The 23,948-nt window shown below is 44.1% G+C and overlaps 1 protein-coding gene across 6 annotated transcripts in view; it reads right to left on the minus strand.

The window, feature by feature from the left end:
* trpm6 (transient receptor potential cation channel, subfamily M, member 6) overlaps positions 1-23,948 on the minus strand; it is a 149,864-nt gene that overhangs the window by 88,648 nt on the left and 37,268 nt on the right. For 4 of the 6 annotated variants that reach the window (XM_067983082.1, XM_067983080.1, XM_067983083.1 and 1 more), the window contains exons 6-13: positions 21,126-21,250; positions 18,899-19,070; positions 18,145-18,319; positions 13,352-13,475; positions 11,119-11,191; positions 10,923-11,023; positions 2,432-2,566; positions 1,168-1,221 (exon numbers count right to left, since the gene is read on the minus strand). In XM_067983082.1, coding sequence (XP_067839183.1) covers positions 1,168-1,221; positions 2,432-2,566; positions 10,923-11,023; positions 11,119-11,191; positions 13,352-13,475; positions 18,145-18,319; positions 18,899-19,070; positions 21,126-21,250 — 959 coding nt within the window. Of the gene's footprint in view, positions 1-1,167; positions 1,222-2,431; positions 2,567-10,922; positions 11,024-11,118; positions 11,192-13,351; positions 13,476-18,144; positions 18,320-18,898; positions 19,071-21,125; positions 21,251-23,948 lie in introns of those variants that run through there. The other 2 variants (XM_067983084.1, XM_067983085.1) reach the window with 2 other exon arrangements.

A 23,948-nucleotide genomic window follows, 5' to 3' on the forward strand; every position in this document is an offset into this window, starting at 1 on the left:
GTCATAGCCTCTCCCTTGTTGACTTGTTCCTCAATTATTGTGCGGCTGTTATACCTATAACAATATAATGGCCATCAGCTTCAGAGTAGGTGAAGGGTATCAAACAATGCTGCCTCAATCATATCAATAGTGTCCTAGCTGCCCATATTAGTGTCACTCCTATTTCCTCAGAAAATCATGCCTGGTTTCACTGTCTTACCAGACAGATAATCAATTTAATACTGCCTTTCAAATCTTTCTCCCCCTCACAGCGTTTAGGATCTTGTCTATAGTACAGGATGCAGGTGAGAGATTCTTTTTTATTTTGTAAAGCTTTCATTAAAATAACATTATTTAACCTTACAAGGGGCCTCCTGCATTCTATCCACAACTTACAATTAATCCAAAAATGTCCATATATTTACCCTCTTAAAATAGTATATGTTTCAGCGCCTCAGAGCAAAATATTAATACAAATGAGATCCATTTTGCACACATCCAAATGATCACATGTGCAAAAGAAGGGAAAATCAGGATGAAAAAATCTAAAATAACAACCACCAAAAAGTTCTACAGTACTATGTAGAAAGTCTAAAATCACCTCTACACACTGCACACTGACCAAGTTATCATTACACGTAACTAATTGTATCATAATAAAGAAAAAGAAAAAGAAAGACCTCAGGGCGTCCCAAAGCGCTTTACAGCTAATCAAGTACTTTTGAAGTATTGTCACTGTTGTAATGTAGGAAACTCAGCAGCGAATTTGCGCCCAGCAAAATCCCACAAACAGCAATGAGATAATGACCAGATAATCTGTTTATAGTGATGTTGGTTGAGGGATAAATAATTGCCAGGACACCAGGGAGAACTCCCCTGCTCTTCTTCAAATAATGCCATGAGATCTTTTATGTCTACCTGAGAGGGCAGACGGTGCCTCGGTTTAACATCTCTTCCGAAAGACGGAAGAAAGGCCATTCCTAGAGAATAGTGCTGACCAATGAGGACCAGAATTGCTGAGAGGGATTATGTGACCACATTCCTTATACACATATAACCACACCATCCAGACTTGAATCATAGATCTCTATGGAATTAAGAATCAGTCTGGCAACAGTTTACAGGCAGAGTGTCACAACACTGCTTGTATTGCACAGTCATTTTTTTTCTCTCTGTGTCCAACTTTACCTGCTTCATGTCTCGAACCAGGTGGTGCAGCAGGAGATTAGCTGGACCTTGTTTCTGTGGAGTGAATCATTGATAAGTCAGTAAATTTTCAATGAAAATGCAGATTAAAAAATAATATTGAAGATTAACCATCACCTCAGCACAGTCCAGGGATCAAACAGAGTACTCTGGGATAAGTAGTTCACCTGACCTAAGCTTCATCACCATCAACAAGGCTCAAGTCAGGAGTGTGATGGAATACTCACCACTCACCTGGATGAATGCGGCCACAACAACACTAAAGAAGTTCGACAGCAACCAGAACTGAGCAGTTCACCTGATCAGCACCACTGCCACTGGACTCAATATCCATTCCCTCCATCGACCCCTTACTAAGCAGTAACTTGGCCTTGAATACTGCCCACACAAGGAGAATCATTCTGGCTTTGCCTCCCTCCAACTAAGCAACAAGTTTGTCCTAGCATTCCCCCAGCCCACTGAGCATCGTTCTGGCCATAATCCCACCCCTCCCCTCCCTGGTGCACTTTGGCTGCAGTATATACTGTCTACAGGATGCAATGCAGCAACTCACTAAGCTTACTTTGATAGTTCCTCCCAGCCCCGTGACCTCTACCACCAAGGACAAGAGCAGGAAGATCATGGGAATATCATCACCTCGATGTCACACATCATCCTGACTTGGACATATTAGGAGTGAAATACATCCTGGGTGGTAGTGCAAAATGGGCCCGTTTTACACTCAGTTCGATTTTCTTTTCTATTGACTGCCGACCAAGATGAATTTCAAACCCGTACCGCCATTCCTTTACTGTCACTGGGTCAAATTCACCGAATTTCTTGCCTAACACCATTGTTTGGGCAGCAACACCACTAGCACTGCAGCGGTTTAAAAAGGCCCACCATTACATTGTCAGAGAAACTGGGGATAGACAATAAATGCAGCCATGCCAGCATTGCCAACATCCAAGAATACTATTTTTAAAATAGGAGACAAGGCAGCTGATTTAGTAAATATCTCGAATTCTTGAGGTAGAGCCATAAGCTGGCTTTATTTAGTCACCAAATTTTAAAAAAATATTGTCTAGATGGAATAGTCTTGAGCGAGATTTGTGCAAAGGTATCTGGCTGGGGCAGCTATGTCTGTGCAAGGGCCTTTGGCATCCCTACCACTATACCATTGTGTTTATGCTCTGCAAATAAATCTTTTTATTAACATTTGAAACCAAGCTGTATGAATTTAAAGTATATAAGTGGATGTGCAGACCGTGTTGTAGAGTTCCTCAAGCCTGGAGATGGTGAGAAAGCGATGCATGCTCACACCGTTTTCTATCAGCAGTTTCACAAAGTCCACCCGGTCCATTACCAAAGCATCAAGCATGGCCTGCTCCAGAGACCCCACCTACATCACAAACAAAAACAAATGGTGTAATGGTTGAATCCCTCAATATAACTCCAAAGCCATGAATTACACCTAATGTGTTCCAATTAAATCCATTGATTTGCTTTATCAAAGCAAAACCATCATATAGCTCCAGTACGAATGCAATAATGGAGTTTATGCTGGAGAAATTTAGCAACAGTATTGCATAGGCTCGCTCTCTGTTAATATGGTGCGCAAGAGTGCATTGTATGCTTGTCAATTAGCATGGTAGGAAGAATAGAAAAACAGAATATTTTTTAAATGGTGAGAATCTATTAAATGTTGGTGTTCAGAGGGATTTGGATGTCCTTGTACACAAAACACAGAAAGTTAACCTGCAGGTACAGCAAACAATAAGGAAGGCAAAGGGTATGTTGGCCTTTATTGCAAGGTGGTTGGAGTACAAGAGCACGGAAGTGTTGCTGCAATTGTACAGGGCTTTGGTGAGACCACACCTGGAGTATTGTGTACAGTTTTGGTCTCCTTATCTAAGGAAAGATATATTTGCCTTAGAGGCAGGGCAATGAAGGTTCACTAGATTGATTCCTGGGATGAGAGGGTTGTCCTATGAGGAGAGATTGAGTAGAATGGGCCTATACTCTCTGGAGTTTAAAAGAATGAGAGGTGATCTCACTGAAACATATAAGATTCTGAGGGGGCTTGACAGGGTAGATGCTGAGAGGCTGTTACCCCTGGCTGGAGAGTCTAGAACTTGAGGGCATAGTTCCAGGATAATGGGTCGGCCATTGAAGACTGAGATGAGGAGGAATTTCTTCACTCAAAGGGTTGTGAATCTTTGGAATTCTCTACCCCTGAGGGCTGTGGATGCTGAGTCGTTGAGTATATGAAAGGCTGAGATCGATAGATTTTTGGACTCTAGGGGAATCAAGGAATATGGGGATCGGGCGGGAAAGTAGAGTTGAGGTCGAAGGCCAGCCATGATCTTATTGAATGATGGAGCAGGCTTGAGGGGCCGTCTGGCCTACTCCTGCTCCTATTTCCTATGTTCGTATGTTAGCAGGAAAAGTGAAAATTCTAAAAGGCAGAGTAGGTTGATCAGGATCTGAAAGTGAGAATTAGGTCACACCCAAAATGTTAACTTATCTTTCTCTTCAGCATCTGATCAATCTGGCATGCCTTTCAGCATTTTCTGTTCTTGTTTCAAGTTTCTAACATCCACAGGCCTTCTTTTGCTCTCCACTAAGCTACAACTGGTGCTGATTATAATTGGAAAACTATTGTTCCTATTAGTACTTTAGGAATGTTTACTGAGTTACCTCCTAGAGGTACATTTTAACTCCAGGCATGGAACGGGTGAGCAGTGGATGGAATGCCTGCCTGTTTCTGCCGGCAAGAAGCCCGAACCAGTTAGAGGCCAGGCCTCATTACCATGCCGCTGGCAAGCTGCACTCCCCAAACCGGAATCCGGCTATCATTTTTGGGCCTTTTCTGCCTTCACTGCCCATTGGGGGCCGGTATTTGTTCTGTCAGGATTCCATCTCATGCAAGCTGCACAGGAAATTCCGGTGGGGGAGGACGGAGCATGTCTGGGGAGCTCTCCCACTGATAAAAAAGCACTTTTTGCTCCCTTAGGAGCTGAAGAGTAAAAAGGAAACATTATTATTAGGCCTTGGATGGGTCCCCCTATCGGATGGTTGTGACCGCTCTGATATCTGCCGGCGGATTGTGGTGCCTCCCTTCTGAAGTGCCCTTACAGGCATCGTGACCCAGCCCATCCATGTAAATGACACTGTCCCCAGCACAGTAGAGGGTCTGTGGCCTTCAAGTTGGCCAGAGGCAAGTTCTACTCCACCGTACATGCAGCAGCAAAGCGGCCCTATTGGAACTATGGCCCCACTCCTTCTAATTACTGATTTGCTGCCCAGTGGAAATAGTTTTTTCCCTAGTCACCTTATCAAAACCTCTCATAATTTTGAGCAACTCTATTACATCTCATCTTAACCTTCTCTGTTCTAATGAACAGAGTCCCAATTTCTCTAGTCTCTCCTCAAAGCTGAAGCATCTCATCCCTGGTATCATCTTAGTGAACCCTTTCCATGGCCTTGACATCTTTTGTAAAGTAAAGTGTCAAAAACTGGACACAATGGGGGTTAAATTGGATAACCTCAAAAACCGGGCCTGGGTCACGCGATCTGCGATTACTCCGCGCCCGGTGCTTCCTGCACAGGCAAGACGAGACTTTCATCCGGCCTGTGGACTTACCTTCAAACAGCGTTTGAAATCAGCATTGACACGAGGATTCAATGCAATTCGCAATTTCCACCAGCAGGGGGAGCCGCAATCTCTTAAAGGCAGGCTGTCCCTTAAAATCTCTTAAAGGTAGCCGGTACCTGTTATTGGCTGAAAATAACAGTCTGCTATCTGCATGGAGTCTGAACGGAGAGCAGACATCACACACTTAAAACACAGATGCAGGTCCCATCCCTATGTTTACAAACTGAGGACTTATGTTAAAACATTGAATAAAGGTAGCACACTACTAAATCCCACATCCTCCAATCTGCACGCCAGACCTCACCAACCTGCCGATCTGAGTTTGTACCAGGCCTGCGAGAGTGTGTGCACCAAGGTTCTCTGCTGATGCACCACAGGCCTTGGTGCAAGAGGTGGACAGAAGGAGGGACATCCTATATCTGCGGGGCGAGGGGGGAGCAAGAAGCCCTCCAGAAATGTACCCAAAAGGCAGTGGGAGGCAGCGGGGGACGAAGTCAATGCCAGGCGCACAGCACCATGAATATGGATGCAGTGCAGGAAGAAGTTCAATGCTTTGACGCAAGCGGTCAAGGTGAGTGAGGTCAACTGTCAAGTGCCGTCTCCTACCAGCTGCACCACACACTACAACCCCCATCCCCCACATACCAATAAACTCTCTCCATCATTACTCAACTCTTCCAATCAGATGCTTCCTCTCACCCTTACACATTACCACTGTTTCAAGCCGCCCACCCACAGCTCACGGGCCACACACACTGGCAGCTATTCAACCATGACAGGTACATCACCCAGACACACGTCCCGCTTTCTTGCAGGAGAAGGTGGCACATATCAGGAGGCAGCAAGTGGCAGTGGCATTTAGCCCCTCGAGCCTGTTCCACCATTCAATGAGATCATGGTGGACCTGTGACCTAACTCCATATACCTGTCTTAGCCCCATATCCCTTAATACCCTTGGTTCACAGAAATCTATCAATCTCAGATTTAACATTCACAAGTGAGCTAGCATCAACTGCCATCTGCAGAAAAGCGTTCCAAACGTCTCCTACCCTTTGCGTGTAGAAGCATTTCCTAACTTCACTCCTGCAGGTCCTGGCTCTAATTGTTAGGCTATGTCCCCGTGTACTAGTATTGAAGTCTAGGAGACCTCCAAAAACAGTTACAAATATTTCAGCAGCCAGAAGCAATAATCCAGCCACTCACCTGTAAATCCTGCATGGTCCCTTTAAATAGGGCTGGTAGGGGGTCCTCCAGGCACTCTAAGACACGTTCAGATGGTCAGGGTTAAGACTGTGTGTTGAGTTGAGCGTTAGACACCATTTTGGGACTTATCACTTTAAATCAGCGTTGCACACTGATTGAAGCCATTTTCTCCCTATTTTACATGATTCCAACGTTCGTTATCTGCGCCTGCGCTAACTCCTATACCAAGATGGTGTCTGGCGCACGTCACGCAGGAAACGTGTGTGCGCCAAAACAACGGGCGCTACACAGCCCAATTTAGTGCCCATTGTATCCATTTTCTCCTTACTTTACATGCTTCTGGCATTCGGTATTCACGCATGCTCTAATACCTACACCAAGATGGCATCCGGTGCACATCACACTGGAAACGTGCGTGCACAGCCAAGTTGCTATCTTGGCACTTCAGGAGGCTGCGTAGCGCCAAAACAACGGGCGCTAAGCAGCCGAATTTCTAGCCCAAAATTCTAATTGCAGCATAACTAATCAACTGTGTAAGTTTAGCATTAACTCTTTGTTTTTGTACGCTATAACCTTATTTATAATACCTGGAAACCCACACATATTTTCTACAACTTTATCCTTCCACTTTTTACTATTCAGTGATTCCTGCTGAAAATTGCATTCTGTGGCCATCAGGTGATGATGGAATCGGGTTTGGCTGTGATATCTTCCACAGTCAAATAGCTGTTTAACACTCACCATCTAGGAGGCATATTCTCCACTGCTCACTATTTTTAGTGAAAAGATGGACACAAGTATCACGCTTTATGGCCACCTCTACCTTTTTTAGCTAAAAATAGCAAGAAGATGAAAATGTAGCTCTATATGAAGAACGAGGGCTCTTAGCACTCATGGAAATGGAGCTCAGCCACAGTCAGTACTTTCAGTAGAGGAGGAGAAAATGCAGCCCAATCTGAACTCACAGTTACTTCAGGGATCCCTATAATTTTGAATGTCCTTTTGATTTTCACAATACAAATTGTGGAGGAATAAACTTTAATCTTGTTAGGTAGGTAGTGCTCCCTCTTAGATGGGGAGTCATGATGTGGAGATGCCGGTGATGGACTGGGGTTGACAATTGTAAACAATTTTACAACACCAAGTTATAGTCCAGCAATTTAATTTTAAACATTTGCCTGAGGAAGGAGGAAATCTCCGAAAGCTTGTGAATTTAAAATAAAATTGCTGGACTATAACTTGGTGTTGTAAAATTGTTTACAATTAGATGGGGAGGGAAGAGAAGGAGAAAGAGCCACTTCACAGATCTTGGCTGAAATTGCCAGCTACTGTTAAGAAGTCTGCAGAGAGGCCTGTCACATAAGAGCTAAAAGTAATAAATTGCAAAAACTGAATTTTCCTTTCTGTGCAGAAATAAGAAATCAATAAACACAGCAAAAGATATTTTTTAAAAACAGTTACTATCTACTCTACACACTAGCTGTTCAGATCTCTCCCAGAAGATACTCATTGTGCAAGTATGACCTCGGAGGCAACTAAACGAAGACCACTGATCCATGGTGTGATTTTTGTCAGTATGTTTTAGACTTCCACATAGACTGGGAGCTGGTCAATTAGCATAGTACAGGCTGTACTCAGGAGACCTGAGTATCAAGACATTTTCTTACAATTGAATGCTTTTTACAGAAAATTGGTTATTTTAGTTTTTGCAGGTGTGCTACTTTGAATAGGAATGTTACACTAATTGTTTGCTTAAAGATTTTTCTTTTTACTGCACTGCCAACCTGGTATTCGTAAAATGTATCTCAAGGGAATTCTGTATTAAATGTTACCCATGCTTTCTGATATGCCTACTTATAAGTGCCACTTCACATCTCTCAGGATGTCCCAAAGCACTTCAAATACAACGGATTAGTTTTGAACTGCAGTTACTGTTGTTATGTGGGAGAATGCACACAGCAAGATCCCATAATAAGATGAATGACCAGTTAATCTGTTGGTGACACTGGGAAGAAGGTTGCCAGGATAACTCCATGTTCTTCTTCACAAAGTGCGTGAGTCCTTCAACGTCCACCTGAACTAAGAGTTAAGGTCTTGGTTTAACATCTCATCTGAAAGTTGACAGCTCCAACAATGCTGCTTTCTCTCAGTACCCAGATTATGTGCTCAAATTGTGGAGTGGGGCTTGAACCCACCATCTTCTGAATCAGAGAGGAGAGGACAGCCAATTTAGAAAATCTTTAGATTCAGACTCAAATTGTGAAGAAACACCTCCTCTTCTTTCTGCAGTTACAGTAAAAACAGCACATGACAACTGTTCATCGTGGCTAAAGAGGATACATTTTCTGGCCAGCAGTATCATAGAATCATAGAAAATTTACATCACAGAAGGAGGCCATTCACCCATCATGTCTGCGCTGGCTGAAAATGAGCCACCCAGCCTAATCCCACTTTCCAGCACTTGGTCCGTAGCCTTGTAGGTCATGGCACTTCAGGTGCACATCCAGGTACTTTTTAAATGAGTTGAGGGTTTCTGCCTCTACCACCCTTTCAGGCAGTGAGTTCCAGACCCCTACCACCCTCTGGGTGAAAAAGTTTTTCCTCAGCTCCCCTCTAATCCTTCTACCAATTACTTTAAATCTATGCCCCCTGGTTATTGACCTCTCTGCTAAGGGAAATAGATCCTTCCTATCCATTCTATCTAGGCCCCTCAGAATTTTGTACACCTCAATTAAATCACCTCTCAGCCTCCTCTGTTCCAAAGAGAACAACCCCAGCCTATCCAATCTTTCCTCATAGCTAAAATTCTACAGTCCCAGCATCCTCGTAAATCTCCTCTGTACTCTCTCAAGTGCAATTACATCCTCCTGTAATGTGGTGATCAGAACTATACATAGTACTCACGCTATGGCCTAACCAGTTTTTTATACAGTTCCAGCATAACCTCCCTGCTCTTATATTCTATGCCTTGGCTAATAAAGGAAAGTATTCCATATGCCTTTTTAACCACCTTATCTACCTGTCTTATGACCTTCAGGGATCTGTGGACATGCACTCCAAGGTCCCTCTCTTCCTCTACACCTTTCAGTATCCTCCCATTTATTGTGTACTCCCTTGCCTTGTTTGCCCTCCCCAAATGCATTACCTCACACTTCTCCAGATTGAATTCTATTTGCCACTTTTCTGCCCACCTGACCGGTCCATTGATATCTTCCTGCAGTCTACTGCTTTCTTCCTCACTATCAACCACACAGCCAAATTTTGTATCATCTGCAAACTTCTTAATCATGCCCCCTACATTTAAGTCCAAATCATTAATATATATCACAAAAAGCAAGGGACCTAGTACTGAGCCCTGTGGAGCCCCACTGGAAACAGCCCTCCAGTCACAAAAACACCCGTCAACCATTACCTTTGGCTTCCTGCCACTGAGCTAATGTTGGATCCAACTTGCCACTCTCCCTTGGATCCCATGGGCTTTTACTTTTTTGACCAGTCTGCCTTGTCAAAATCCTTGCTAAAATCCATTTGGACTACATCAAATGCACTACCCTCATCGACCCTCCTTGTTACCTCCTCAAAAAATTCAATCAAGTTAGTCAGACACGTTACCAGCAAGTGGCCATTAATCACATCCAATCCCCGCTGGAAATAATCCTGTGAGCTATTTTCCAATTGGAATTTCCATCTGGGTAATTTACTCCTATACATTTTAAGTGAGAGCTTAATTTACCTTGCATCCTACATGAAATAAGGGGCTTTTGGTGTCCTGTCAAATATGATGATCTTCACTTGGAAGCCCTGCCAAGCATTACTTGCTGCAGAAGGCAGCTACTAAAAGGACACCATTTTTTTTAATGTAGTTTCTTTTGTATGGATTTTGCCTAGTTTTCCAGATCAGAACATGAAGAACATGTCCATGTTACTAGACAAATAGCCAAATCATTATTTCCAGTATCAAAGAGAAACCAATTTTAAATGATCTTTCCAAGAATTCAGCAGAACAGAAGATCTTTAAGGAAGAGATCTGTGAAGCATCTCTTACAATATCAATAGTCATTGCAGCTCAAGAAGCATCATAGCCTCTAATTGGAAGCTAAAGTTCAGTGCCCTTTTAGCAAGTCAATGTTTTGCAAAACCTTTTTTTAAAATAATTTCCAGAGGCGGGTTACTTATTTTTAATTTAGGTGGTCCTGTCATAATATTTCGTCAAATAACATTATGCTCACAGAATCACCTATATGTGCAACACCTTTGGAATGTTTCAACCATGCACTGTTTTTAATATATAATAGATAAGAAGTGCAGAGGGACAGCAAACAGGCTATCAATAACCATGGAATACTGGGACTCTGGTTTGTTCATTTACATGGGTCAGGCCGGGTGCAAATACCACTTCGGTTATATCGCCAACACTTGCCTGCCCATGATTGCCAGAAACTCCAACACCCATCCACCATGATGTTGCGCAGCACACCCCTTCCCTCCTTACCCCTCCCCAACCCCGTCAGTGGTCCAATCAGCAGCTTTGTAGAGACTGGGTATGCATCTACTCACTCAGCACACTGGCGGCCACTACTACACTGGGGCCCACTGGAGCCTGAGGAGCGGGAACTCTCAGCTTAAAAAGTCCCTGCTTCTGGCTCCAACCCTTGGTTGTCACTAGGGGGAGGACAGAAGTTCTACCCATCACAAGGCAGAGAAGAAACTCCCAGAAATAATAAAGATGTACGCATCCAGGTGTTCGCCTTTTCCCTGTGAGTTCTGCCAGTGTCCACAGCAGGAGACCAAATTTCAGGGGTCAAGGTGTTTTGTGAAACATAGATTATCAAAAGTGTCTTTCGGATGTTAATACTGAATATGTTATTAAAATATTCAATACATTATTATTGAATACCTTCCAATGTTGACCATAAACCAAAATATTTTTCTTAGCAATGTCCACTCTGTCCCATGCCAGCGCCAAACTTAGCTGATCTGATGCAGAGATATTTGTACCTTTAGAAACAAAAACAGATTTTACTTTAGAATATTATGAAATGAAATAGGATTTTTGTAAAGGAAGCTATAATATTTAATATGAGACTGACTACCTTTGAGGAGAGCAGTTAATATTGCCAAGTCAATGTCCGGCTGTTCTTCTGAGTCTGCATCAAAAATTGTAATCTGTGTTCACAAGAGAAAGTGGAGCTGTTATCCTTCCACATACATTCACGCACAAACTTAACATACAAGTTTTATCTGAATCTCTTCATTTTCTTTCTCTTTTTGTAGCTTTTTGGTTTTTCCCCTATTTCTTCTCCCTCCTTTTATTACCAATTTTCTTCCTTCCTCACTTAAAGAAATAGGCTTGATGTTGGGATATAGCTTTACAGGCCAAGTGGTCATTCTGCATGCCTGAGCCATCACAGTGAGTTTTGGCAGATTATTTGGCCAAGCCTAGTCCTGAACTTACTCAAGGTTCCTACAGGGGTTACTGGATACAATCAGAAGAAGGAAGTCTGGCCATTTCTTTCTCTCCTTATCCAAGAGGCACAACTCCAGTGCCACTATCACCACCCTAGCTGAGATCAGCTAACTCAACACAGAGCAGGGATTGAACGTGGGCCTTCCTGGTCTATATAGCTCAGATACTTGCTGCCTTCGCCAGATGGATCTTTGGGAGGGCCCTCTTTCTCAGTCTTCAAGTTCTTACTATACCATGCAACACATTCCAGATGAATAAATGCACAGATCAACTTCCACCAAGCATTTGTCACTGCCACTGAGTAGTCAGCCACCGTCAGGAGCTGTGCAGAAACTAATTGGACTGATGGATAGGAACAGGAATAGGCCAGTCAGCCCCTTGAGCCTGTTCCGCCATTCAATTAGACGATGGCTGATCTATACCTCAATTCCATTTACCTGCCTTTGAACCATATCCCTTGATACCCTTCCCTAATAAAAATCTGTCAGTCTCAGTCTTGAAAATTTCAATTGACCCAACATCCATGGCCTTTTGGGGGAGAGTTTCACATTTCCACTACCCTTTGTGTGAAAATGTGCTTCCTGATTTCACTCCTAAATAGCCTATCTCTAACTATACAATTGTACTCCCTTGTTCTGGATTCCCCCATCAGAGGAAATAGTTTCTCGGTCTCTACTCTATAGATTCCAGTTATCATTTTAAACACCTCAATTAGATCACCCCTCAACTTTCTTTACTCAAGGGAATACAACCCAAGTTTATGCAACCTGTCTTCATAATTTAACCCTTTAAGGTATTATTCTGGTGAATCTGCACTGTACCGCCTCCAAGGCCAATATATTTTTCCTGAGGTCCAGTGCCCAGAACTCTCTCTTCCCTGTAGTTAGGCACCTGCTGTCAACTCAACAGATTCTACTGATGGGAAGCTGAGACTGAAAATGACTGTGTGTAATGTCATGACCCTGTCCACATTCTCCTATTCCATGTCTTGCTACTCAAATGTGCTTCATTACCGTTATGCCCTCTTTTAATATCTTCCGTACGATTTATTTTTTCTAATGATATAATATACATGTTTTTTTGTTCTACAGTTAATACAGAACTACAAATAGTTTCACTTCTATATTTATTTTTTGGCATTTGCTCAGCCAACTTCTCTGACAGTTTTTTAAAATTCCATTTTAGTATTTTGAGGACTATTAACACAATGTAAAACCATACCTGGTCATGGGACAAGTCAGAGGGCATTCTTTTATAAAGACAGAAGGATTATACACCTGTCCCAGCAGCAAATATAAACAGTGCCACCAACAACACAGGCTGGCACCTTATCCAGATGCAGGTAAGTTGGATGCTCACTCTGCCTGTATAGACCACTGGTGCAGTTTTGTCAACCATGGGCCTGTGCAAATCTCCTGCAGCCATCAGAGAAGATCTTGCAGTCACAGGTTAATTCTTTCAAACAACTATGCATGGACGGGTTTGCATTTGTGTAAATTATTTACTTCCTACTCCCAGGGTTGTGGAATTCACCCTGTGGTACATGCAGAGAAGATTGCACAGGCTGCCTGAAGTATCATAAAGTCTCTCCTTCCTGAAGTGATTTTGCAAAATAAACACATCAGTGTCAAGATGGGAAAATATTCCATTCACAGCCATCGACCTCATATTATTGATTACAAAACTTCAGCACACCCAACCCAAAAAAAGTATGAACTGAAGTCTCACTTTGACAAAATTGATCTACTGCATTTATCAAGTCAATAAACTGCCACTATACTGAAGCACCTGCACCAGTCATCTTCATGGGATCTTTGCAAAAACGTAATTATACTCACTGCTGACTCAAAGATACTCACCGATTCTCTGTGCTCCATACATTCCATAAGAATTTTAAATAAATGATCCGATTGCTTCTGTCCAAAGTTAAAGATCTTCTGGATCATTAATATTAATTCATCTTCCAAGCCAGGATACAATTTTCTATGATAAAAGATACCATGTATGTCACTGTTAAGTGTTAAAATAAGGGCTGAATATTAGGTCTGTACTATCATTTTTTTTAAATATCGATAGAAGAAATCTTATCATTTAATTCAAATAGGGCTGAACTCTTAAAATATTATGATCTATATACAGGGGCTGACTTTGTGATGCGCACTCCCAGCAGGGAATCACGCTTGCCAGCCAAAACTGTGGGCGTGCTGCTCGTGAGCTTTGGTCTATAATGAATGGAAAATTGTGGGCCTATCCAGCCGCCAACGTTTCCCACTGCAAGCACATAATCATAAACTCAGCCCTACAATGATAAAAATAATAGACAATTGTATACTGTGCATAGAAAGCTGCTTCACCACTGGGCTAGAGTCAGACAGGCAAAAACTGTTTAACCACCAGAGTCAGGCAGATAGAACCAGAGAACATCAGACAGACAGAAGAGCAGATACAGCAAGCACAGAGTTATCTAACCAACGAACCATCCACAGAAGTTTACAGCACAGAAGGAGACCATTCAGCCCATCATGTCTGTGCTGACTCTTTGCTGGAGCAATGCAAAACTAATTCCACTTCCCTGCTCTCTCCTTACGTATTCCTCTGCTTCAAATATTTATGCAATTTTTGCCTTTTAAAAATGCAATAATCTCAACTTCAATGAATCCCTGTGGCAAAGCATTCCCTAATCTAACACCCCTCTGCATAAAGAAAGTTCTCCTAACCTGTCTTCTCACTCTCTTAAGTCATAATTTTAAATTGATGACCCCTCGTCACTGACTCTACCACCAAAGGAAACTGTCTTTCCCTATTCGCTGTCAAAAACCTTCATAGTTTTGAAAATCTTTAATAAATCTCCTCTTAGATTCTCTGTTCCAGTGGAAATAATCTCTGTAGGTCAAGATACCCAATTATCTTTTAAGATAATTGGGTATCTTGACCTACAGAGATTATTTCCACTGGAACAGAGAATGCGTAAAAAATGTCTCCTCATCCCACTCTGGTTCTTTTGCCAATTATCTTTTAAGATAATTGGCAAAAGAACCAGAGTGGGATGAGGAGACATTTTTTACGCAGCGACTTGTTACGATCTGCAATGCATTACCTGAAAGGGAGGTGGAAGCAGATTCAATAGTAACATTCAAAAGGGAATTTGATATGTCCTTAAAAAGGAAAAATTTGCAGGGCTATTTGGAAAGAGTAGGGGACTAATTGGATAGCTCTTTCAAGAACTGGTACAGGCACGCTAGGCTGAATGGCCTCCTTCTGTGCTGTAAGATTCCATGATTCTCCACATCTATACATTATTAAAATCAGTATGCCCTGTAATCTTTCCATTCAAAGGTGTAATGTCAACAGGGCCCATGAGGTTTTCAGTGTAAATTGTATCCACATCTCATGACATCTGCCCTGTCAAGGTTTTAATAGGATGTTGCCATTAATATGACAGCGCATGATGCTGCAGTTCCATGCTCTACTCATCAGGTCTCTGTGCAGATACTCTGGCCACCGGTAGCTCTGCAGAGACAAATTGCTCTGCTATCGTTTCCTTCTCTGACACCACTTCGATTGTTTTTCTGATTTGCTCAGGGAAGTTACTATTTAATCACTTTTTAAGTTTGAATATTTTTTTCAAAAGAGGTTGTCTGGTGCCCCTTAGTTACCAAGCCCTCCTCAGTCTGCAGCCAGGCCAACATTTGTTATTTATTTTCAAAAAGGAAACACCATATTAATTATTTATAACTTAAATTGGAGGCCCAATATTTGTACTTGTATACTCTTGGGGCTCGATTTTACCAGGCCTGCGGGTTTCCGGCGGGTTGGGTTTCGGGAGCGTGGTCAACACGCTCGGTGAAATTAGTGGGTTGCCCGCGCGATCGTAGCAGGCAAACCACTAATAGGAATCAATTACCTGCTCCTCCGGGGTCCACGCTGCTGGTCTGCGCGTCGGGCGGGCTGCGCATGCACAGTACGATGTCAGCTGGAGGCTCTCTAGTTAAAGGGGCAGTCCTCCACTGACAGATGCTGCAACCAATGGAACAAATTACAGCATGGAGCAGCCCAGGGGAAAGGCTGCTCCCAGTTTAATGATGCCTCACCCCAGGTATCATCAGATGGGGTGAGGAGGAGGGGGAAGACAGAGATCTTCCACCCGGCGGGCGGGAGGAAGCGGCCAGCCTCTGCCACCAAGAAGGCCTGGCTCGAGGTGGCAGAGGGGGTCACCTGCGCAACCAACATATCGCCCACCTGCATACAGTGCAGGAGGTGCTGCAATGACCGCAGTAGGTCAGCCACAGTGAGAACACGAAGTCTTTCCCCTACACTCCATCTGCCACAACACTGCCCCAACCCCACATCTCCTTCAGCACCGCCAACACTACTCTGTCACATCACCCCTCATACCCACTCAAACCCCATCCTCATCTTACCTCCACCTACTCACCTCACCAGTACTCATCCTGCCACTAACACGCGACCCAATCCTCATACAATCTCATGGCTCTATCCCATACTCACCCTCTCATGCATCTCCCTCACGGCCAGCCTCACTCAACCTGCCACCACCTGTGCTGCAGCCACAGGGCATGCATCACATATGTGCAGTAGGCAGCGTAAGGCAAATGTTTCGTGAGCATGAAGGGGGTGCACAAGGGTGTCGGAGGGTTTGCCATGGGTGGTACCTATATTGAATTTCAGAGCAAACAGCACACATTATATTGGCACCACCACTGCCATGTCTCCGCGAATACTGTCTGTTGTGTCCAATAATGCCCGCTCCTGGGTATCACTATGAGGACCCACCACTGATGCCACCCATCGTGTTACTGCAGAGTAGGTGCAGGTGTATTTGCAGGGCTCTTCCGCGCAGACGACTGAGAGACATCGGCGGTGTAGCCGGCTGCACCCTGGAAGGATGCGGAGGAGAAGTTGTGGAGGGCAGTGGTGACTTTGGCAGCGACAGGTAAGCACTTGTTGCTGGGGCCAGCCAGGAGCAGCTCGGCATGAAAGAGCCTGCAGATCTCCAGGACTACATGTCGAGCGAATCTGCGCCTCCGTGTGCACTGCTGCTCGGAGAGGTCCGGGGAGCTTCGCCTCGGTCTGTGGACCATGTGGCGAGGGTAGTGCCCTCTGCGATGCGTCTCTCTCTGCGGTAGCCCTCCCTCCTGCTGTGCAGGTGGGCGTGCAACAACCCCGTGTTGGGGGGCTCCACGTCTCTGCGGCGGACGGCGTGGACTGCGAGGCTGCTGGGGCTGGTCATGCTGTTCGTCCTCCGAGGGTGTCCACGCACCACCCATCTGGCAGGTGTTGGTCTGAGGGGTTGTGCAGGGTAGGTGGGTGGTTCCTCGGACTGGGGCTGCAGTTTCGTGTCGGTCTGTCCTCTGGCTTGGCGGGGGGTGGTGGGGGGCAGGAGTTGCCCTATGTGACGCAGTGGCCTCCTGCGTGGGTGAGGGCTCTCCCCCGTGGGGTGCACCTTGGCACCTGCCACAGGCTGCTGGCTGCAACACGCCTGGTTGGAGAGAGACTGTTTCCCCCAGTGTGGGAAACACGCTGCGATGCAGGTGAAATCCCACACTTCCTCTTTTGACAGCTGATTCAGCTCATTAACTGACCTCAACGAGCAAGGTAAGTACTCTCAAGTGGAACCCCGCTGGCTTTAATTGCCTGCGGGATTCCCACCAGCGGGGGCCACGCACGCAGCCCCGCACGTGATCGGGGAACCCGGAAGTGGTCGGGATCGCGGCGCGATCCGGTCACATGACCTCATATCGGGATTTTCGGGGCCCCTCCGCTGGAAACCCGCAGGAAACCCGACCCTAAAATCGAGCCCACTATAAGGAAGGGTCGAGGGAGCAGGAAGTTTACCTTTGCTGCTCTGGAGAGGTGATTAAACTTCTTTCTGCACTGCAAGGGAGTCCTGGGGTTCAAGGAGGTAACAATGACTGTCACAGCCACCCCCTTTCTCAAAGTGAGTACCACATCCTTGACGCCTGACCCCAAACAGCCCCATTGCTCCTGTTTCCTATCTTTAATATGTATACATACAAGTCTGGCTCCCTGAAGCTTTCTGCTCATTTCTTCAGTCTTGCTGCCATCCTAATTGCCCAGGTTGCCTGCTCCTCCAATGCGCCAAGCACCCCTTCAAGAAACAGCAAGTTTTATATCCTGCTGCTATACCAGGTCTCTGATTCTCCACCAGGCATCTTCCGGCCCCCATTCCCAACACACACACACACACACACACACACACAATTTAAGCACTGTGGCCTTGAGGTGAGCAAAAGTCCCACCCCAGATAGCTAACTCCAACTGGTAGATCTGCATGTCACTTTTCTGTGTATTCTCAGCTTTAAAGCTAGTATTGAATAAAAATTAAATATATATAAATCAAATAATATATACAGAAAACAAAGGCCATTGATTTACAGTTTTCACTGTATAATGGACAGATGCGTGGAATTAAATACCCAAAGCACCAGTCGAAATTTTAGAATGCCATCTTAATAAAAACAGAATTTGACCTATTCAATCACTGCAATTAGTGGCCCTGATATTATCCCCTACATGGCATAAATGACACTGTTGTTATAATATAAACTCCGTGTATCCTGAAACTCACTGTATATAAATATATAAAAGAACATATGAATAAGGAACATACCCACCATCTGCAGTGTGTTTATGCGTAAAAGCCAGAAGATCAGCCGCCCTGCCTGTTCCTTCACACACAATGACAGGCACAGGGGGAGCATCTCTTACATATTCCCAGACCGTCAGGATGACATTGGGACCACCTTCAATCACCAGCCCTACCACAGGGACACCTTGGCCCATCCCTATGTTGACAAAAAAAGGAAGATCCCAATTGCATCAAAACATCTTGCGAGGCTGTTAACATTGAAAGAAAACATTTACCTAAATATCATCGGCCTGTCCTTGAGACTCCCACAGATCCTCTGGTCAAAGAGGGTCCAGAGGCAGTCGATAGTGCCACTTTTCACTGGGCACATCTGCAGCAGGGTGCTCAGCAAGCACTGCAATAGGAAAGTGATGCAGAAGGCTTGGAACGCCTCCTCTCGCCTCATTTATGTTGATGCCATGTTTCACTGGACACCCCTGTGGCGGAAAGCTCAGTGACTGTTTCAACAGGAAAATGAAGTGCGAGGCCAGGAATGTTCTCCACCCCACCCTCTGTCCGCCTCAGGAAATCTCCGGAGATCCTGGAGCAACTTAAAGGGAATGAAGAGCTGTCAAAAAGGGGTTTTCTGGCCTTTGCACCCAGGGCATTGAGTGTCCCCTGGGGTCAAAGGCCAGAAAAATGGGCCCATATATGCAAGAGCAGTTTATGTAGCTGGAAAAGGGAAGACCCTTCTTCTCCACAAGCTCCAGCACAGTGGTTGTCAACCTGTACTTACGAGTATGGATTTTCTGAAGTGCAATGTATTTTTCCAGCTTTCTTCTCAGCTTCATTTCATTCCCATATTTGCCAACAGTCCCATCATCGACCAGGATGAAGTGCGAATGCTTGCTATTTAAACTGGTCAGCTTGCTCAGGGGATTGCCAAGCATCTGGTAGGGACACACTACCTAAGGAAATATATTATACACAACCAGCTTAAAAACATTATAAAACCAGTTTCTCCTCTTGTATCTGGGTCAGTATTTTGAATTTTCACATTACACTTTTGCTTTTTTAGACTTATACAAACTAAGGAAACCAAAAGAAATTCCAGCGCTTTTCAGGAGAAAATCTGCCTGAACAAACCTCATAAATATGAGACGCCAGTATTTTACTGCATGTAAACAGTCCAAAACACCTGTAACACGGAGATAATTTTTACAACACACATCAACACTTGGCCGAATTATAGATGCTGTAGCTATATATACAGGGATGACAAAACATTAAATTAAAGCAGCCTCCACTAAACAATTTTACTGCGCAGCAAGTATTTTAAATACATGTACAGAGCTTCGCTCACTAGTATCGCAATTTTGGTGAAACTTTCAAAATTAGTGAAGAGCTGCCTGTGCTGCTGCCTACTTACAAAAATCAAAGCCTTAAAAGCGGGTTAGTGGATGCAGAGGCACTTTTAAAACTTTATAGATTTTCAAGTTTAGAATTCTGGCTTTGCATTGATTGTAGTTATAATGTTGCCAGTGTGAAGCTGAAGTAGGATGAGTCTACATGTTACAGATGGTTTCACACTGTCTCTGCAAGCTGATTGCAAATCAATGTCACATAAACTGCAGGTATATTGGTTCTCTATATGCTATCCGGCTTAGAGTGAAACTGAGTGTATCAACTGCATTAGTTGAAAAAGTACACACATATGGAGTCAAAAAGGTCTGCCAGGAGTGCAGTGGAGATGCTGGAAATTGTGCCAGGACGAATATACATCAAGTCCTGGCCTCCACTTTAGTTTTCTATGGGAGCCCGTTTGGGGCAGTACCTCCGTATGCTCGAACATGGTCTCTGCAGTAGAGGTCACGGGGCCATGGAAAGGCAACTCCCAGGTCAGGAATTTCCTCACCCCAGCCTAGGTTATGCCAAGTGGGCTCAACCAGACATATTGGCATTCAGCCCAACGGATGTGAGGCATGCTTAGAGGCCAGGCCTGGGTCCTGGCATGGACCCTTGAAGAAAATTTCCAGCTGGTCCCCCAATTGGTCCCCTTGTAAATGGGGCTAATTGGCCTTTTTAAAGGGTCATTCTGTGCTACTGGTGCTGGTTGACCTGCAAACAGCGGCACATTTCCCACCCTTCCTCTTCCTGGCGGGCAATCGAGATGCACCCACAGTGGTGCAGGTGCCCACTATTAACACTTAAATTCTGTTATCTCCTCCATCTGCAGATACTTTAACGGAGTCAGGAATGGAGGTCACCAGCGAGGGCTCCCAGCTCTACACCAGCGGAGCATTCTCAAGGCCGATCAATTGTACAATTTTTGTTTTCTATGAATAAGGATTCAAACCAAATAGAGCATGAGTGATCATTCCCAACAATCTTTGCTTGAATAAACCATACACCGTAAATGAACAAACAAAGCTAAAACTAATGTCATTGTTTAACTCTGTTTAAGTTGACCTCAGTTAAACTCTGCAGTTATAAATTTTCTTTATTTTGAGCCATTTAGCAGTTGTTTGAAAAATACATTTGCCCTTTTCATTAATGCTCCTTTTATCAGCCCTATGAAGGACAGGCTGTCGAGAAGTTATAGGAGTGTTATAGTGAGAGATTACTCTATCAATAACTTGAGAAACTCCATTAACCATCTTTACACAAGGAGGATATTCATAAGCTGAATGTGCATCAGTGGGAAACCAGTATCTGCAGTATAAACAGTAGCATCAGTTAATGCCATAAGCCATAAGAGTGAAGCATAAACAGTTTGTAATCAATATCTGATCCCTGAGGTTAGATTCCAGTCCCAGTCATTCCAAAATGTTACTTTAAAAATATATATATATATACTGTTCATTTTACGGGGTGGTTTGATTCAGTTTTAAGTCCCTATTTGTGGCAGCTGTCAGTACAAACATATCAGATTGTATTAATTATAGTTAAGTGAAATTATTATCATAAACACTGTTTTATTATCAGACAGAATGGCTCTGTTCAGTCAGACACAGGTTACTTACATCTTGTCCTATCAAATCTCGGTGGTTTTCTACGACTCCCCAAGGGGTAATTCCTACTATGCAGATCTTTCGTAGATACGGGGAAGTGTGATCTCTTACTGCATCGCCAACATGTCTAGAAGTTCCTAATTTAAAAATGCCACATTCTTATGTTAATAACTAGAAAGAGATTAAAAAAACAGTTGTCACTGAATTTAATTAAAATATTTGATCAGACAAGAGACACATCAGGCTGGAACTTCACCTTTGGCACAATTGCTGGTGAAAGTGCATTGGGGCTGGGATTTCTGTTCACCCAACTGCGTTAGTCGATTCCAAATGTTCTGGGGTCAGCTTAATTTAAATAATGAAGACTGTCTCCCGGCAGTATTCCCACCTTTAATTGAGAGCTCCCCACGGAGGAGGGGGCGGGAAATGTTTAAAAGCCTGTAGCAGCTTAAAGAGCCATTCATCTTCACCAACCCTTTTTTTGTTGCAAGCAGGATTTCCAATTGTAAAAGGTCTGATAGTTCAGGTACAAAGTGTGGAGCCCCCAAATTTTCAAAGGCATCAACAGAAGTACTGCTGACACAAATTAAAATCAGAGAGACGCAGAAAGGAGGCCACCTAGGGGATCTAGCCAAGCACAGTGGAAGGAGATGGACATGGCATTAAGTGCCATGTCTATGATCCCCGCATGCTACTCAGTGCCATAAGATTAATGATCTTACCCACTTACCATTAATAACCAGGAGATTCTGAAGGATCCTTTACATTAGGACTATCCAAGCTTTTGACTGTGGGCCACATAGGTGCTTACCAGAGAGCCGCGGGGACCACACATAAAGTTTCCATTAATTTATCTCAAGTTACCGATATCAGAAGATCTTGGTGTTCTGATTAGGATTTATTCACCAGGACCTGTTGCCCTCGAATAGCAAGGTGCAAACAATGTCAATGCCCGCAACATTACCCGCGAACATGGATTCATTGCCGTAAGTGCTTCACAACCTGACCCGGACTGCAAGGGTGAGAATGCTGTCTTCTTATCTCTATTTATCTGCATTATACCTGGCCACAGCACTTTCCCCCTCTCCCCTAGCACTCCAAACATTTCCCTCCCTCGCTCCTCCACTAATTACAAAGGGACACTGTGCCACCTCTCCTTCTCATTCCAATCACATATTCCCTTTTTGCTGCTGCCCTCACAACTGACAGGCATTGCATTCTGCATTTAGCTGGCAGCAACTGCTAAGCATTTCACATCTATGCTAACTGCTTTCACATTTCATATTGGAGCCACTTTCTTGCAGATGACCATCTCTTCATCCTGCTCGCAACTTGCTGCTTCTCCATCTCAGCACGCACACTACAGGTGTCTCCCTGGAGAAGCGCAGCCTCCTGATTCACCACTGCTTGGAACACTGAAGATAAGTGACTCTGGGCATATGGGTCCTGTGGGCAGGGTAAGGACACCTACAAGCAGCCCTCCTCATGTGTGGTCTCCTCAGAGCCCCATTGCAGCCTGTTAAGATTCCCCAAGCTGCTGTTGCTGTTCCTCTTTCTCCAACCAGAGTGGCCAGGATGACTGAAATCTTGAGCCTTAGGCCTCTTGAAAGTTTTGAAGCAGAAGGATAAGTAAAATCAGTGAATGTCAATGGAAAAACTTGTGAAGCAATTCAGTCAGGTGAATTGCACACAGATATTATTGATCTGATTACATGCAGCTGAGTTCCCCTTTAAATAGCACTTCCAATTGTTGTTTCATGCCTGTACCACCAGTAATACTGGGCAGGTCCAATACTACCCGTTACTTTTGCTTTTTCCAGAGAAAATGGCATGGGGGTCATATTGATATTGTAGGACTCCAATTTAAATACTTTAATAAGGCTCCCACCTGCTTTAGGTAGGTACCTGGACTGGATCTAAAGGCAGTAGGTGGGATCAGAATGGGAATGGGGTGATAAGTGCAGCATGTGATTTTCAGGCCTACCCGCTGGGCGGCGAAAGTTAAAATTGACCCTCAGCAGTCCTGCTGAGACCTTTCCCAATGTCAGGGAAAGGTCTCTGGGCTGGTGATTTTCTGGTCTGTATGGGCAGGTTGAGAGGTCGGCCCACCCGCAGCCAGACCAACAGTGACAAACACAACAAATGTAACCTGCTGATCGCCATTAGTCACACCTACTGCTGTCAGTGCACAACTGTCAATGATACCAGGCGGAAACCACTCTCAAAGGGCAGCTACCTATGGCATTGATACCATTAAATTTACTTTGGAGGGTGTCCCTGATGGCATTCTTGCAGTTAGAAGACAACCTTTTAAGTAAACGGGGTAAGAAATCAACTGCTGCCACGACTGTAACATGGGACTGTAAACTCCTAAGCTTTCATCCTTCTGTTGTTATGACAACAGACTTCAATATAAATAGCAGGGTAAAGGAAACCTACTATAGATGACTTCACTTGAAGGAGTTGAGAAAACTCTTTTTAAAGTCCAGGTGTAAGATACTCCCTCTCCTCTCTTTTCATACCAGATATTAAAGAAGTGTGAATGTTTCAGACTGGAGTATGTGTACTGACATCAGGTTCAGGCATGTGTAGCTCTGTAAGATAGCAATTTAAGATATTGCTGCAATCTGCTAACAGCATAGGATACTACTGTGCATGAAACAGGAACATTTATTTGATGCAAATTGCCTTGCTGAGCTGTATACAGAGTGGCGCTTCTTCAAACATGCACAATTATGTTTATTTTTGAGTTTGATTCCAGTATGGCTCGAGCCCTGGTGTTCTGATAAATAAACCGTGTCTCTGGGTCTCTATAAGTTATTTTGTTTTAGTTCT

This window comes from Heptranchias perlo, chromosome 4, assembly GCF_035084215.1.
Source record: "Heptranchias perlo isolate sHepPer1 chromosome 4, sHepPer1.hap1, whole genome shotgun sequence".
Lineage (NCBI taxonomy): Eukaryota > Metazoa > Chordata > Chondrichthyes > Hexanchiformes > Hexanchidae > Heptranchias > Heptranchias perlo.